General features: G+C 38.3%; 1 protein-coding gene across 1 annotated transcript in view; it reads right to left on the minus strand.

Annotated features, from left to right (window-relative positions):
• Positions 1-540: 540 nt before the first annotated feature.
• INPP4A (inositol polyphosphate-4-phosphatase type I A) overlaps positions 541-15,579 on the minus strand; it is a 154,250-nt gene continuing 139,211 nt past the window's right edge. Inside the window, exon 26 of the mRNA XM_037807827.1 lies at positions 541-805. Within this exon, the coding sequence (XP_037663755.1) occupies positions 772-805 (34 nt within the window). The 3' untranslated portion in view covers positions 541-771. The remainder of the gene's footprint in view (positions 806-15,579) is intronic.

A 15,579-nucleotide genomic window follows, 5' to 3' on the forward strand; every position in this document is an offset into this window, starting at 1 on the left:
AATTGTACTTGATTCCTTGGAGAAGAAATGTTTCATTTGTAGAGTCACTGAAATAACATTTTGGAAACCTTAATATTATCTAGTAGGCATAGCTGGATACAGAGCCTCACATTATTTGGGGCAGGGCTCTTTGCCTCTACCTCTTGACTGTTTTTCGCTTTGTTTCCTGGCTGCATTTTCAGAAGTTGGCCCTTTCCACGTAATACAAAAGATGAGCAGTGTCAGCCATAAACTTATATCCCTAAGATCTGTGATCCAAAAAGGAGGTACATCCTCTTCCAGGTCCCCAAATCAAATCTTACAAAAGCATCCTGGTCTTATCTGGATCACCCGCCCTTCCATTGTACCAGTCCTTATAGAAAAGGGGTGGGGCCCCATCGTCAGCCGGACCTGGGCCATAGAGGCCCCTCTCCCTGGCCCTGTAATTGATAACTCCCAGCAGAATCCTGTCAGATGAGCGGTGAGAGGGATCTGGAGCAGACAGAAACACAAGATGGTCACTGTAGAAAACAAGGTGAAAACAGGAAATGCTTGGAGAACTTTAGAATCATGGACGTGACTTTTATTCTGGTTACTTGGTATAACAGGACCAAATGTGAATCTGAGTTTCACACTTTATTTCAGTGTTGAAGAATAGTGAGCCCTAACTTCGCTATACTTCCACGGCTCGTTGGAGTTTAAGCAGTCGAGGTGGTCTGTGGCTCACTTACTCTACCAGTTCACCTTAGGTGGTGACGGTTCTCTACCGGCCCTGGTCACCTTTGCAGAAGATCACTGAGGTCTGTTGTGTGTGTTCTGTTTTTCACTGGGAAAGAGAAAAAGATGGGGTTTTTTTCCCAGTACTTTTCTATTTAAATGCTACAATTTTTATTAAAATTTATTTTATAATACCCTATTCTGTTAAACAATAGTTTTATTGAAATGTAGTTAACTTATCACAGAATTCACCCTTTTAAAGTATAAAATTTTGTATATTCAGAGTTGCACAACCATCACCACTGTTTAATTCCAGAACATCACCCCCGCCAAACAAACCCATACCCAGGTAGTCCCCGGCAACCACTCATCTACTTTTGTCTCAGGGTTTGCCTCTTCTGGACATGTCACACACGTGTTATCTGTTGTGCCTACTCCTTTCACTTACCATAAAGTTTTCAAGGTTCATCTATGTGTTGTCTGTCAGTTCTTCATTCCTGTATTACCAAATAATACTCCATTTCATAAATATACCACATTTTATTTATCCATTCATCAGTTGATGGACTTTTGGTTGTTGCCACTTTGAGCTATTATAACTTATGCTATAAACATGTTGTGTATAAATTTTCCATGGAGATAAATGTTTTCAGTTCTCTTGGGTATATACCTAAGAGTGGAATTGCTGGGTCATATGATAACTCCAACTTCAACATTTTGGTGAACGGCCAAACTTTTCCACAGTGGCTGCACCATCTTACATTCCCATCAGCAGTGTATGAGGTTTCCAGTTTCTCCACATTCTTACCAACCATTCATTGTTCATCTTTTTGATTATAGCTATCCTACTGAATGTTAAGTGGTACTTAATTGGGGTTTCGATTTGCATTTTCCTAATGGCTGATGATGTTGAGTGTCTTCTCATGAGCTTATTGGCCATTTGTATATCTTTAGAGAAATGTCTATTCATATCCTTTGCCCATTTTTCAATTAGGTTCTCTCTTTATTGTTGAGTTGTAAGAATTCACACATTGTGAATACAAATCCCTTGGTGATGTTAAGCAAATGTTTCTTCCCAGTCTGTGGGTTGTTTCTCACTTTTGTTTTTTATTTTGATGAAATCTGATTTCTTTTTTCTTTTCCTTTGCTCCTCATGCTTTTGGTGTATCTGAGAAACCACTGCCTAGGCCAAGCTTATGGAAATTTATTCCTGTGTTTTTATCTAGAGAGTTTTATAATTTTAAGTCTTTGTACCCCAGAAATACTTGTTCTTAAACATAACCCATTCCTGTGGTGTGAACCCTTGTAAATAGGAGCTTTTGATAAGGTTACTTCAGATAAGGTATGGACCAGGATGGGTCGTAATCCTATTACTGAAGCCCTCATAGGGAAGGTCACAGAAAGAAAGAAGCCACTGAGGGACCAGTTAGAAGCTGAAAGTCGGCACAAGCCAGGAGAAGCCGCCATGTGCAGTGCCGTGTGGCAGAGGCGCCCAGGACCAAGGATGGCCGCAGCCAGGGAAGAAAGCATCACCGTGGTGACGCCTTGACTGGACTTCAACCAGCCTCCCAACTGTGAGCCAATAAATTCCCGGTGTTTAAGCCAACCCATTGCATGGTATTTGCTTTAACAACAAGGAAACGAAAACAGTCTTACGTGTAGGTCTGTCATTCATTTTGAGTTACGTTTTGTGTAGTTTCATTCAAGAATGTTTTCTAGTTTTCAGTGTACAAGTCTTACACTTCTTTTGTTAATCTCATCCCCAAGTATGGTATTCTCTTTGATGCTATTGTAAATGGAATTCTTTCCTTATTTTCATTTTCAGATTGTTCATTGCTAGTATATAGAAATACAGTTGAATTTCTTATTAATTTTTTTATTCACATGCAGTTGTAGGAAATAATGCAGAAATATCCCTTATAACCTTTACCCAGTTTCTCCCAGTGATAACTTCTTGTACACCACCACAGTCATGAAATTGACATTGATTCAATAAAGGTATAGAACAGTTTCCATCACCAACAATCTCAAATTGCACTTACAAAGCCACACCCACTGCCTTCCTGCAAACCTTCCCCTCCTCAACCTCTGGCAACCACTAATGTGTTCATTTTACAGTTTTTAGTCATTAAAAGTATGTTGTATAGGTAATCATACAGCACATGACCTTTTGGAATTGGCTTTTTTCATTCAACATAATCCTCTGGAGATTCACTTACGTGGGTGTATCAATAGTTCCCTTTTATTGCTGAGTAGTATTCCATGGTTTGAAGGTGCCACAGTTTGCTTTACTATTCACCTGTTGAAGGACATCTGGGTTGTTTCCAGTTTTTGGTTATTATGGATAGAGCTTTTGTAAACATTCATATACAGGTTTTTTGTGAACTAAGTCTTCACTTCTCTGGTATAAATGTCCAAGGGTACAATTGCTGGGTCATATGGTAGTTGCATATTTAGTTTTTTTGTATGCTTGTTTGTTTTAAAGCAACTACCAAACTGTTTTCCAGAGCAGCTACACATTTTGTATATTCTGGATACAAGTCCTTTATCAGATACACATTTCAAATCTTTTCCCCAGCCAATGGCTTGTCTTTTCATATCAAAACATTATTTTTCAAAAAGCAGAAGTGTTTAGGTTTTTTTAAAATTTTATTTATTTTATTTATTTTTTATTGAGATTGTTCACATAGCACACAATTATCCAAAAATCCAAAGTGTACAATCAGTTGCCCCTGGTACCATCATACAGCTGTGCATCCATCACCACTGTTTATTTTTGTTCAATTTTTAGAACATTTTCATTACTCCAGAAAAGAAATAAAGAAGGAAGGAAAAAAAAAAAAAAAGAAAAGGAAACTCAAATCCTCCCATATCCATAACCACCCCCACTCCATTGTTGACTTGTAGTATTGGTATAGTAGATTTGTTACTGTATATGAAAGAATGTTGAAATACTAGTAACTGTAGTATACAGTTTGTAATAGGTATACATTTTTTCCCTATATGCCCCTCTGCTATTAACTTCTAGTTGTAGTGTCATACATTTGTTCTGGTTCATGAAAGAACCAGAATATTTGTACAGTTAATCTTGGACATTACCCACCACAAGGTTTACTGTTTTATATATTCCCATCTTTTAATCTCCAACTCTGCTTCTGGTGACATACGTAACTCTGAGCTTCCCCTTTCCACCATGTTCACACACCATACAGCACTGTTAGTTACTGTGCTACCGTCACCTCTGTTAATTTCCAGACATTTAAGTTCATCCTAGTTGAACATTCTGCTCATTCCTAAGCTACCGCTCCCCATTCTTTACCCTTGTTCTATATCTTGGTAACTTATATTTCATGTCTATGAGTTTACATATTATAATTAGTTCCTATCACTGAGACCCTGCAATATTTGTCCTTGTGTGTCTGGCTTATTTCACTCAGCATATTGCCTTCAAGGTTTCGTCATCAACCCATTTTTTTTTCAAGATGGTTTTGTTCACACACCATACATTCCATTCTAAGCAAACAATCGATAGTTCCCTCTATAGTCACATATTTATGGGTTCACTACCCTCACCACTATCTATAGAAGGACATCTACATTTCTTACACAAAGCAGGAGGAAAAGTCAAAGAAGATAGAGAGGCAAAAGAAAGAGGAAAAAAAAATGACAGCTAGGAAGCAGCAAAAGGAAAGATAACGTTAGATCAAAGTAGGTCTCCCCTATGCCCCCCTCTTATCAGCATTTACCTTGGTATATTGCCTTTGTTACATTAAAGGAAATGTAATACAACGTTTCTGTTAATTATAGTCTCTAGTTTACATTGATTGTATTTTTCCCCCAATACCTCCCTATTTTTAACACCTTGCAAGGTTAACATTCATTTGTTCTCCCTTGTGAAAAAACGTATTTGTACATTTTATCACAATTGTTGAGCACTCTAGGTTTCACTGAGTTATACAGTCCCAGTCTTTATCTTTCCTCTTTTCTTCTGGTGTCTCACATGCTCCTAACCTTCCTCTTTCAACCACATTCATAGTTATCTTTGTTCGGTGTACTCACAATGCTGTGCTACCGTCACCCAAAATTGTGTTCCAAGCCTCTCACTCCTGTCTTTTCCTATTAGTCTGTAGTGCTCCCTTTAGTATTTCCTGTAGGGCAGGTATCTTGTTCACAAACTCTCATTGTCTGTTTGTTAGAGAATATTTTGAACTCTCCCTCGTATTTGAAGGATGGTTTTGCCAGGTATAGGATTCTTAGTTGGTGATTTTTCTCTTTCAGTATCTTAAATACATCACCCCACTTCCTTCTTGCCTCCATGGTTTCTGCTGAGAAATCTGCACGTAGTCTTATTAAGCTTCCTCTGTATGTGATGGATCACTTTTGCTGCTTTCAGGATTCTCTTTGTCTTTGATGTTTGATAATCTGATTATTAAGTGTTTGGCATAGGTCTATTCAGATCTGTTCTGTTTGTGGTACACTGCACTTCTTGGATATGTAATTTTATGTCTTTCATGAGAGATGGGATTTTTTTTTTTTAATCATTTTATTGAGATATATTCACATACCACGCAGTCATACAAAACAAATCGTACTTTCGATTGTTTACAGTACCATTACATAGTTGTACATTCATCACCTAAATCAATCCCTGACACCTTCATTAGCACACACACAAAAATAACAAGAATAATAATTAGAGTGAAAAAGAGCAATTGAAGTAAAAAAGAACACTGGGTACCTTTGTCTGTTTGTTTCCTTCCCCTATTTTTCTACTCATCCATCCATAAACTAGACAAAGTGGAGTGTGGTCCTTATGGCTTTCCCAATCCCCTTGTCACCCCTCATAAGCTACATTTTTATACAACTGTCTTCGAGATTCATGGGTTCTGGGTTGTAGTTTGATAGTTTCAGGTATCCACCACCAGCTACCCCAATTCTTTAGAACCTAAAAAGGGTTGTCTAAAGTGTGCGTAAGAGTGCCCACCAGAGTGACCTCTCGGCTCCTTTTGGATTCTCTCTGCCACTGAAGCTTGTTTCATTTCCTTTCACCTCCCCCTTTTGGTCAAGAAGATGTTCTCCGTCCCACGATGCCGGGTCTACATTCCTCCCCGGGAGTCATATTCCACGTTACCAGGGAGATTCACTCCCCTGGGTGTCTGATCCCACGTAGGGGGGAGGGCAGTGATTTCACCTTTCAAGTTGGCTTAGGTAGAGAGAGAGGGCCACATCTGAGCAACAAAGAGGCATTCAGGAGGAGACTCTTAGGCACAAATATAGGGAGGCCTAGCCTCTCCTTTGCAGCAACCGTCTTCCCAAGGGTAAAACTTATGGTAGAGGGCTCAACCCATCAAACCACCAGTCCCCTATGTCTGGTCATGTTAGCAACCATGGAGGTGGGGTAGGCGAATACCCCTGCATTCTCCACAGGCTCCTCAAGGGGGCACTACATCATTTTTTTTTCCTTGTTTTTCTTTCTTTCTTTTTTTTTTTAACTTTCGAGATGGGATATTTTATTGATGATTTCCTCTATTATTGCTTCTGCCCCTTTTCCCTTTTCTCCTTCTGGGACACCAGTGACACACACATTCTTCTACTTCATATTGTCCTTAAGTTCCCCGGGACATTCCTCAAATTTTTCTGTTCTTTTCTCTATCTGTTCTTTTGTCTGTAGGCTTTCAGTTGCCTTGTTTTCCAGTTCCTGAGTGTTTTCTTCTGCCTCTTGAGATCTTCTATTGTATGTTTCCATTGTGTCTTTTGTATCTTGTATTTTCCTGTCATTTCCATAGATTCTGCCGGTTGTTTTCTCGAACTTTAGATTTCTACCTTATGTACGCCCAGTGTCCGGTTTCCCTGATGGTGTGTCTTAGAGGATTGACACACCCTGTGCTTTTCTGCCCAGCAGGTGGCGCCTGTCAGCCTGTCACTTCAGGCTGGTTTAAGAGGTGTGGCTGGGGGCTCTGGGGTCTTGTTGTGAATGGAAGGCAGGTAGTAGAGCTGGGCCCCACCTCTTTCCTCTTGGGAAGATATGCCCCCTAGAGAGAGGTCATTTGCATATAAATAGATTCTTTGTTTCTCTGACTCTGCTATCTCCATCCTGTCTGGGTCAGAGTGCTGCAAGTTTAAAACGGGTGAGGCTTTCTCTACTGCAAAGCACTGCAAGCCGAAAATGGTTGAGGCTTTCTCCACTGAGCCACCCAGGTGAAGAGAGAGAGAAAGGGACAGGAAGCCCCCTTTCAGGGTGTCTGTGGCCCCCAGATTCACACAGCAGCCAGAGATAGCACCCGATCCTTTGGGCTTCCTGTTCCAAGACAGATACGTCCCCTGATTCTCCAAAGTCAGTCGTCACCAAAAGCTTCTGTCTCCTTGTTGGGGATTCAGTCTATATTGAGTGGTTAATATTAAAACCCCAGTTGGAGCTGGGCTGAGGTATATTTGCTTGTTCAGACAGTGCTGCTCTCTAGCTCTGCGAGGCTTCCGTGAAGGAGGGGCGCTTGGCTCAGGTCTACAGTTTTACTTACAGATTTTATGCTGCGATCTCAGGCATTCCTCGCGATTTGGGTTGGTGTATGATGAGTGGACAGTCACGTTTGTCTCCCTGCAGTTATTCCAGGTTATTTACTAGTTCCCATTGTTTGTTAGTTGTTCCAGGGGGGCTAACTAGCTTCCATTCGTCTCTATGCCCCCATTTTAGCTCCTCTCAGAAGTGTTTTAAGTCCAATATATCAATTTTTTCTTTTATGATTTTTGCTTTTGATGTTCTAAGAAACCTTTCCCTAATGCAAGGATGGAAAGGTTTTCTTCTCATTTTATTTAGAAATTCTGTAGATTTAAGTCTAACATTTACCTCTGATTTAGTTTGCATTGTTTGTATATTCTTTGGCAAATAGTTTTATTGTTTTATTTCTTCCTTTCCAGTCTTTGTGCTTTCTCTTTTCTTTATCTTATTGCTCTACCTAGAATCTCCTATTCAGTATTCAAGAGCAACATCTTGCCTTGCACCTGATATTTGGGAGAAAGCATTCAGTTTTTCACTATTAAGTATAGCATAAAGATGAAGGATTTTCTTAGTTTTTAAATTCAATACTCTTAAAATAATTTTCTTGGTTTTGAACTTATATTTTTTCACGTTTAAATGCAAATGCTACTTAGGATGTGGTGTTTTCATTGTTTCATGAATGTTGCTTAGAGTCTGTTCCTAGGGATCAGTATTCCCTCCTTCCTCTGCGCTGCCTTCTGGGCCAAAGGCAGATACCTGGGCTGGCAGCACTCCTTCCCGACACATCAGTGTGAGCTCCTCCTCCAGCACCACCAGCTCCCAGTCAGCCTTTGGATGTTATTTCACCCAAGTCCTGATTCCCCTAGAAGGATAGTTAGAAATTACTCAGTACCATAATATCCATAATCTAGTCTTTGGTATGATAATCTAGTTTCAGCTCCAGGCAAAGTTCACAGAGTTAGCTCACGATCTCATCAGATCTGATGGATACTTGATATTGAAACTGCTGAGGTCACTTGACTGGTTACTTCAGAGCCATATAGGTCTTCAAGTAAAGCTCCCTGTTCTTCTAAGGCATCAACTTTCAAAACACTGTTTTTCAAAGCCTCCTAAAAGTAGCCATCACCTTAACCTACAGCAAGAAATTTATAGGATGTGACTTTCTATGTGTCCAATCTGTCTCTGCGAAAGTCAGTATTCTTAGACTTCTCTGTATTCCTATTAAGATACACAGATTTTGCAGTCCTTGTGCTCTTTTCAATCCATAAAATATAAATACATCTTCCAAACAGGTGCTCTGGAATGAGTGATGAAGGGAGAATAAGAACTTAAAAGAAAACTTCCAGATGGAGCACATCCCACCTCACCCTCCCTACCACTCCTGTGGAGCAGTTGGGAGAACTGGAATTAAGGAGGTGGGATTTTCATCTAGGAGGGAAAAAGGTAATCCAATTCTCCTCTTGGACCAGACCTCCCATGATCCAGGCCCATGGCACTGAGCTGGAAACTGCAGATGCCTTGGCCAGAATTGGTACCACATTCTAATTAAATTTACATATATTGATTTTACATCCTGTGACCATGCTGAGCTGGTTTATTAGCTCTAATAGCTTTTCTGTGGGTTCCTCAGGGCTTTCTATGTACAAGATCATGTCATCTGCCAGTAGAGATAGTTTTACTTCTTTTCCAATCTGAATGCCTTTTATTTCATTTTCTTGCCTAACAGCTCTGGCTAGAACCTCCAGTAGAACGTTGAGTGATGTGGTGTGAGCGGACATTCTTCTCTTCTTCCCTAACATTGGGGAAATGCGTTCAGACTTTTGCCATTGATATGATATTAGCTGTAGATTTTTTGTAAATGCCCTTTATCACATTGGGGAAGTTCCCCTTGTAGTCCTAGTTTGTTGTATCATGAAAGAATGTTGGGCTTTGTCAAATGCTTTTTCTGTGTCTGTTGAGATGGATCATGTGGTTTTGTTTTGTTAATATGGTTTATTTACATTGATTGTCATATATTGAACCAACCTTTCATTCCTGGGTAAACTCTGGATTCAGTGTGGTAGTATTTTGTTGAGGATTCTAAGTAGATGTTCTTAAGGAATACTGATCTATAGTTTTCTTTTATTGTGATGTCTTTGTCTAGTTTTGGTATCAAGATAATACTGTCCTCATATAATTAATTGGGAAATGTTCTCTTCTGTGTTTTGGAAGAGTTTGTGAAGAATTGAGTTAATTCTTTTTTAAAGGTTTTATAGAATTCAACAGTGAAGCCATCTGGTCCTGGGCTTTTTTTGTGTGGAGAGTTATTTGCTTACTAATGCAATTTATTTAGGATAGGTCTATTCAGATTTTCTGTTTTTCTTGAGTCTGTGTTGGTAGTTTGTGTGTTTCTAGGAATTTGTCCATTTCATCTATATTATCTAATTTTTTGGCATACAGTTGATCATTGTATTCATTTATAATGTTTTTTTATTTCTGTAAGGTCAGCAGTAATGTCACCTTTCTCATTCCTGATTTTGGTAATTTGAGTGTTCTCTCTTTTGTTCTAAAGGTTTGTTTTCATCTTTTCAAAAAGTCAACTTGTGGTTTCATTGATTTTTCTATAGTTGTTTTCATTTACTTTTGCTATAATCTTTACTCTTTCCTTCTATTTGCTTTGGGTTTAGTGTGCTTTTTTTTTTTTTAAGTTTTAGGATATTGATTTCAGGCCTTTCTTTTTTTAAGATAGGTGTTTAAAACTATAAATTCTCCTCTAAGTCCTGTTTTAATTGCATCCATGAGTTTTGGAATGTTCTGTTTTGATTTTCATTTTTCAAAGTATTTCCTTATTTGCCTTGTGAGTTCTTCTTCGACCCATTGCTTATTTAGGAGTGTGTTGTTTAATTTCCACTTATTTGTGAATTCCCCAAATAGCCCTCTGCTGTTAATTTCAAGTTTAATACCATTGTGGTCAGAGTACTAATTTAATGATTTTAACCTTTTTAAAATTCATTAAGCCTTTTTTTTAATGACCTAACATATAGTCGATCCTGGATAACGTTCCTTGTATGATGGTGCAAAATGTGTATTCTGCTATTGTTGGGTGGATTGCTTTATATATAGCTGTTGAGTGCAGTTGGTTTATATGTTGTTGGAGTCTTCTCTTTCCTTGTCCTTCTGCCTTATTATTCTATCCATTATTGAAAATGGAGTATTGAAGTCTTCAACTATGATTGACAATTGTCAGTTTTTGCTTTATGTATTTTGGGGCTCTCTTGTTAGATACATGTATTTGTTTATAATTTTATATCTTCATGATGAATTGACCCTTTTACCATTTTAAAATATCCTTTGACTCTAATAATTGTTTTTCTTAAAATCTATTTTGTCTGACATTAGTAGAGCCACTTCAGCTCCCTTTTTGTTACTGTTTGCATGGTATGGATTTTCCCATCCTTTTACTTTCAGTCTATTGTCTTTGAATATAATGTGTGTTTCCTGTAGACAACCTATATTGATCATGGTTTTTTTAATCCATTCTCCCAGTATTTGCCTTTTAACTGGAATATTTAATTCATTTTTATTTTCAATACCTACAAGGTAGGATTTGTCTCTCATTTTGCTGTTTAGTTTCTATATGCTTTGTGCCATTTTCTTCTAATCTTCCATTACTGCCTTCTTTTATATTAGATATTTTTTCTGTACCATTTTATTTCTCGTGTTTTTGGCTTTTACTGTATTTTTTGAGTATTTGTCTATAAAAAGACTGAGACTACAGTTAGCATCTCATTTGAAAATAATATAGTTTGCATTCATATTAATTTCAGTAACATACAAAAACTTGGCTCCCATGTATAAATTATATATACATTATAAGCCTGTTAGCACATTTTTATTATTTCATATTATTTATGTATTTATATTATTTATATATTATTGCTCTGTCTTTTAAATCAGATTGGAGAAAATAAAGGTTACATTAAAAATGTTTATGCTTTTATATTTACCTATATGGTTACATTTACTCCTGCTCTTAATTTATTTGTGTCGATTCAGGTTATCATCTAGTGCTCTTCCATTTCAGCCCGAGGGACTCCCTCAAGTGTTTCTCCTGTCAGTGAACTCTGTTTTTATTCATCTGGAATAATTCTGATTTCACCTTCATTTTTGAAGGATTGTGTTGCTTGCTCTACTATTCTTAGTTGACCATGCTTTTCTTTCAGCATTTTCGGTATGACATCCTGCTGCTTTCTGGTCTTCATGATTGAGAAGTCACTTGTTAATCTTATTGGGCATCTCTCGTGTGTGATGAGTCTCTTTTCTCACTGCACCCAAAGTTCTCGTTCTCGTTGGATTTCTACAGTGTGATTATGTGTCTAGGTATAAATCTATTTGTGTTTATTCTACTTGGAGTTGATTGAGCTTCTTGGATGTGTAGATTTTTTTTTTTTTTTTTTTTACCAAATTTGAGGAGTTATTGACCAGTGCCTCTTCAAATATTCTTTCTTCCCCCTATACTTTCTTCTCTCCTTATGGAATCAAATTATACATATGTTGGGATGCTTCATGGTATTTCATGTCTCTTAGGCACTGTTCATTTTTTTTTTTTCATTCTTTTTTAATTTCTGATCCAGTGGATAATCTGTCTTCAGATTCAATGATTCTTTTGCCTTCTCAAATCTGCTGTTGATCCCCTTAAATTTTCCATTTCAGTTTTTGTAATTTTTACTTCTAGAATTTCTGTTGGTTCATTTTTTACACTTACTACTTTTTAGTAATATTCTCTATTTGGTGAGACAGCATCCTCATATTTTCCTTTATTCCCTAGACATATTTAAAATATCTGATTTAATGTCTTTTTCTAGTAATTCCAACACAGGCTGTGGTATTGTATTGATGGCTATTTTTTCTATGTACATATTTTGTTGTTTCTTTGCATGTCTCATGGTATTTGTTGAAAACTGGACATTTTTAATAATCTGGCATAGTTTTCTTCCTTAGGGTTTGTTGTTTGTTCATTCAGTGACTTCTATCACATTCTAGTGCCCTTCTCAAGCAGGTTACTGTTACTAACAGATGCCTTGTATTTAAAGAATTATATGAGTAGAGGAAGGAGAGTGAGTTAGGGAAAAAGAGAACATAACTGATGGACTGTGGAAAGCACAAAAGGACCGAGTTAAATCAGTTAAAAAATGAACCAGTACAAATTCTGGAGGTAAAAATTGGTATCACCAGTTTGGTTCAACAAAGGACATGATGGAAACGGAATCTACAGGGTAGAAAAGAGCACAGAAATCAAAGATGGCATCAGATTGTGAGCCTGGGGGGAGGGCAGCAGTATAGCTGTGAACAGATATGAGAAAGCAATAGGACCCGCTCTGGTGAGAGGAAGAGGGTGATGATGAGTTTATTTTTGGAAAAGGTGAGGAAAGATTCTGTGGTGGCTTAATCATGCCAACAGGAGGCGGGCAGTGGGTGGTCTGTGGTTAGGGCACAGTCAGGAGCAACAGCCAAGACCTGGAAGACTCAGCTGCACAGAGGGAATCATAATAAACAATACCGCCCCTCCTCTGTTTCCACTTCTGTGCTCTTGTCCCCTAGTCCCCCTCCAATGGGTGACAGTCTTTGGCTCATGTTTGCTGACTGAGTGGGACTAATAATTAATCAAGCACAGAGGGATTATTTGTTTTCCAGCTTTCCCACCGGTCCCCAAACTCAAAGCAGGGTGAGACAGTGATTCTGGGCAACTGTGTGTCTGTAGACTCAAACTTTCCTATGAGTGGCTTTCTGAAGGTCTGAACTGGGGGCACTATCAGAAAGCCCTCTTGTGTAGTAGGTCTAAACCACACCCCCAGTGAAACTTCATCACTAAGATTTTATTACAGTTAATTTATTGAGATATATTCACATACCCTACAATCATCCACAGTGTACAATCAACTATTTACAGTACCATCATATAGTTTGTTGTGCATTCTTCACCAGAATCAACTTTTGAACATTTTCCTTACTCTAAAAATAAGAACACACAAAACATTCCATCCGTCCCATCCCACACTATTTTTCATTTAGTTTTTTTCCCATTTTTCTACTCATTTGTCCATACACTGGACAAAGGGAGTGTGAGCCACAAGATTTTCACAGTCACACAATGTAAGTTACATAGTTATGCAATCATCTTCAAGAATCAAGGCTACTGGGTTGCACTTTGACAGTTTCAGGTATTTCCTTCTAGTTATTCCAATACACTAAAAACTAAAAAGGGATATCTATATAGCACATAAGAATGCCCTCCAGAGTGACCTCTCAAATCCATTTGAAATCTCTCAGCCACTGAAATTTATATTGTTTCATTTCACTTTCCCCTTTGCATTGTCCTCTCCAGGCTCATCCCCGGGAGTCAAGTCTCACATAGGGGGTAGAGAATTGAGTTCACCTGCCCTGTGGGCTTGTGGGGGGGGGGGGGGCACATCTGAGCAAAGAAGAGGTTCTCTGGGGGTGACTCTTAGGCATGATTTTAAGTAGGCTTAGCCTACCAACATCAGTAACAACTCAGGTGGGGATGTCCAACATTTCTGCAGTCTTCCCCAGTTCCCCAGGGGGTCCCTGCAAATATACCCTCATTCTCTGCCCAGACTACTTTGGGATATATTGGGATTTCACACTAACCTGTACAAACCTACCAGATCTCACTTCCTATTCAAAGTCCCACGTAATTATGGTGATTGAATAAATTCACCATACCAGTTAAATTATTTAGTGTGCTGCAGAAAATATAGATCCTGCACCAAATAACTCTTCCTTTGGTCCCACACAGAAATTGAAGTTTTAAAACACAGTCAGTGTTGTCCTTTACCTTTTGGCCTGATTTGCCTTAGTCCTAACCAGATCTGCTTCATTCATATCTCTAATTGAAGTCTAGACTCTTTTTCAGCTTTTTTTAACAGTTGCTGTATGAGACAACACTGACATTCATGGCTGCTGAGCTCTAGCTCTGAGTTTCAGGTGTCACACAGATACCCAAAGTTCCAGAGAGCAACCAGGTTATACACAAAGGGTTCAGCATCTAAGAATTTAGGGACTATTACAATAAGCCTTCCCCTGATAACCTGTGCTCTAAGATTCAATTCTCAGAGTGTACAAATTATAGTTAGTCCATATTAGTGAGGCATTATAATGTTTGCTTTTCATTTCTGGCACACTGCACTCAAAATGCTGTCCTCAAGATCCATTCACCTAGTTGCATGTCTCACAGCTTCATTCCTTCTTGCAGCTGTTCAACCTTCTATAGTATGCGTACACCACAGTTCACCATTCTATTCATCAGTCAGTGTACCCTTTGGCCACCTCTGTCCATTGCAAATCTTGAATAATGCCACCATAAACACCAGTGTGCAAATGTGCATTCTTGTCCCTGCTTTCAGATTTTCCAACTATATACCCAATAATGAGGTTGCAGGACATGGCACCCACATACTTATCTTGTGGAATCACCATGCTGTTCTACAGATAGGCTACACCATTCTGCTTCCCCACCAAAAGTAAATAGGTACATCCCCTTCTCCATGTTTTCTCCAGCACTTGTAGCCCTCTGCTCATATTTTTCCCTACAATTTTATAGAGATATATTCACATACCATACAATTATCCACAGTGTACAATCAGTTGTTCACAGTGTCATCATATAGTTGTGTGTTCATCACCACAATCAGCACTTGAACATATTCATTGCTTCAAAAAAAACTTTTTTTAAAGAATAAAAAAAGATTAAAAAAAATTAAAATACAATACAATACAATAATAAGGTCAGAGAACACCACCACTACCAAGAATCCCATACCACTCCCTTATATCCCCTCATACACATTTAGCTTTGGTATATTGCCTTTGTTACATTAAATGGAAGCATATTACAATGTTATTATTAACCATAGACTCCAGTTTTCTTTGATTCTATTTTTCTCCATATCATCCCTTTTTCAACACCTTGCAAAGTTGACATTCATTTGTTCTCCCACATGTAACAAAATTTTTATATTTGTACATTTAGTCACCATCATTGACCACTCTAGGTTTCACTAAGTTATACAGTCCCTTGGTCTTTATCATCATCCTTTCCTTCTGGTGTCATACTTGCCCCTAGCCCTCCTCTTTCAGCTTTACTCACAGGCATCTTTGTTCAGTGTACTTACAATATTGTGCTACCATCACACAGTATTATGCTATCCATTTCTGGATCTATACAGTCAATCCTGTTGAACATTCTGTACTCCTTCAGCATCAAATGCCCGATTTCTACCTTTCTATCTCCTGATAACCTGTTTCTCAGCTTTTAACTCTCAAACTTGGCTCATTAATGTTAATTTATATTAGTGAGACCATATACTATTGATCCTTTTGTTTCTGGC

The sequence above is a fragment of the Choloepus didactylus genome, chromosome 17 (assembly GCF_015220235.1).
Source record: "Choloepus didactylus isolate mChoDid1 chromosome 17, mChoDid1.pri, whole genome shotgun sequence".
Lineage (NCBI taxonomy): Eukaryota > Metazoa > Chordata > Mammalia > Pilosa > Megalonychidae > Choloepus > Choloepus didactylus.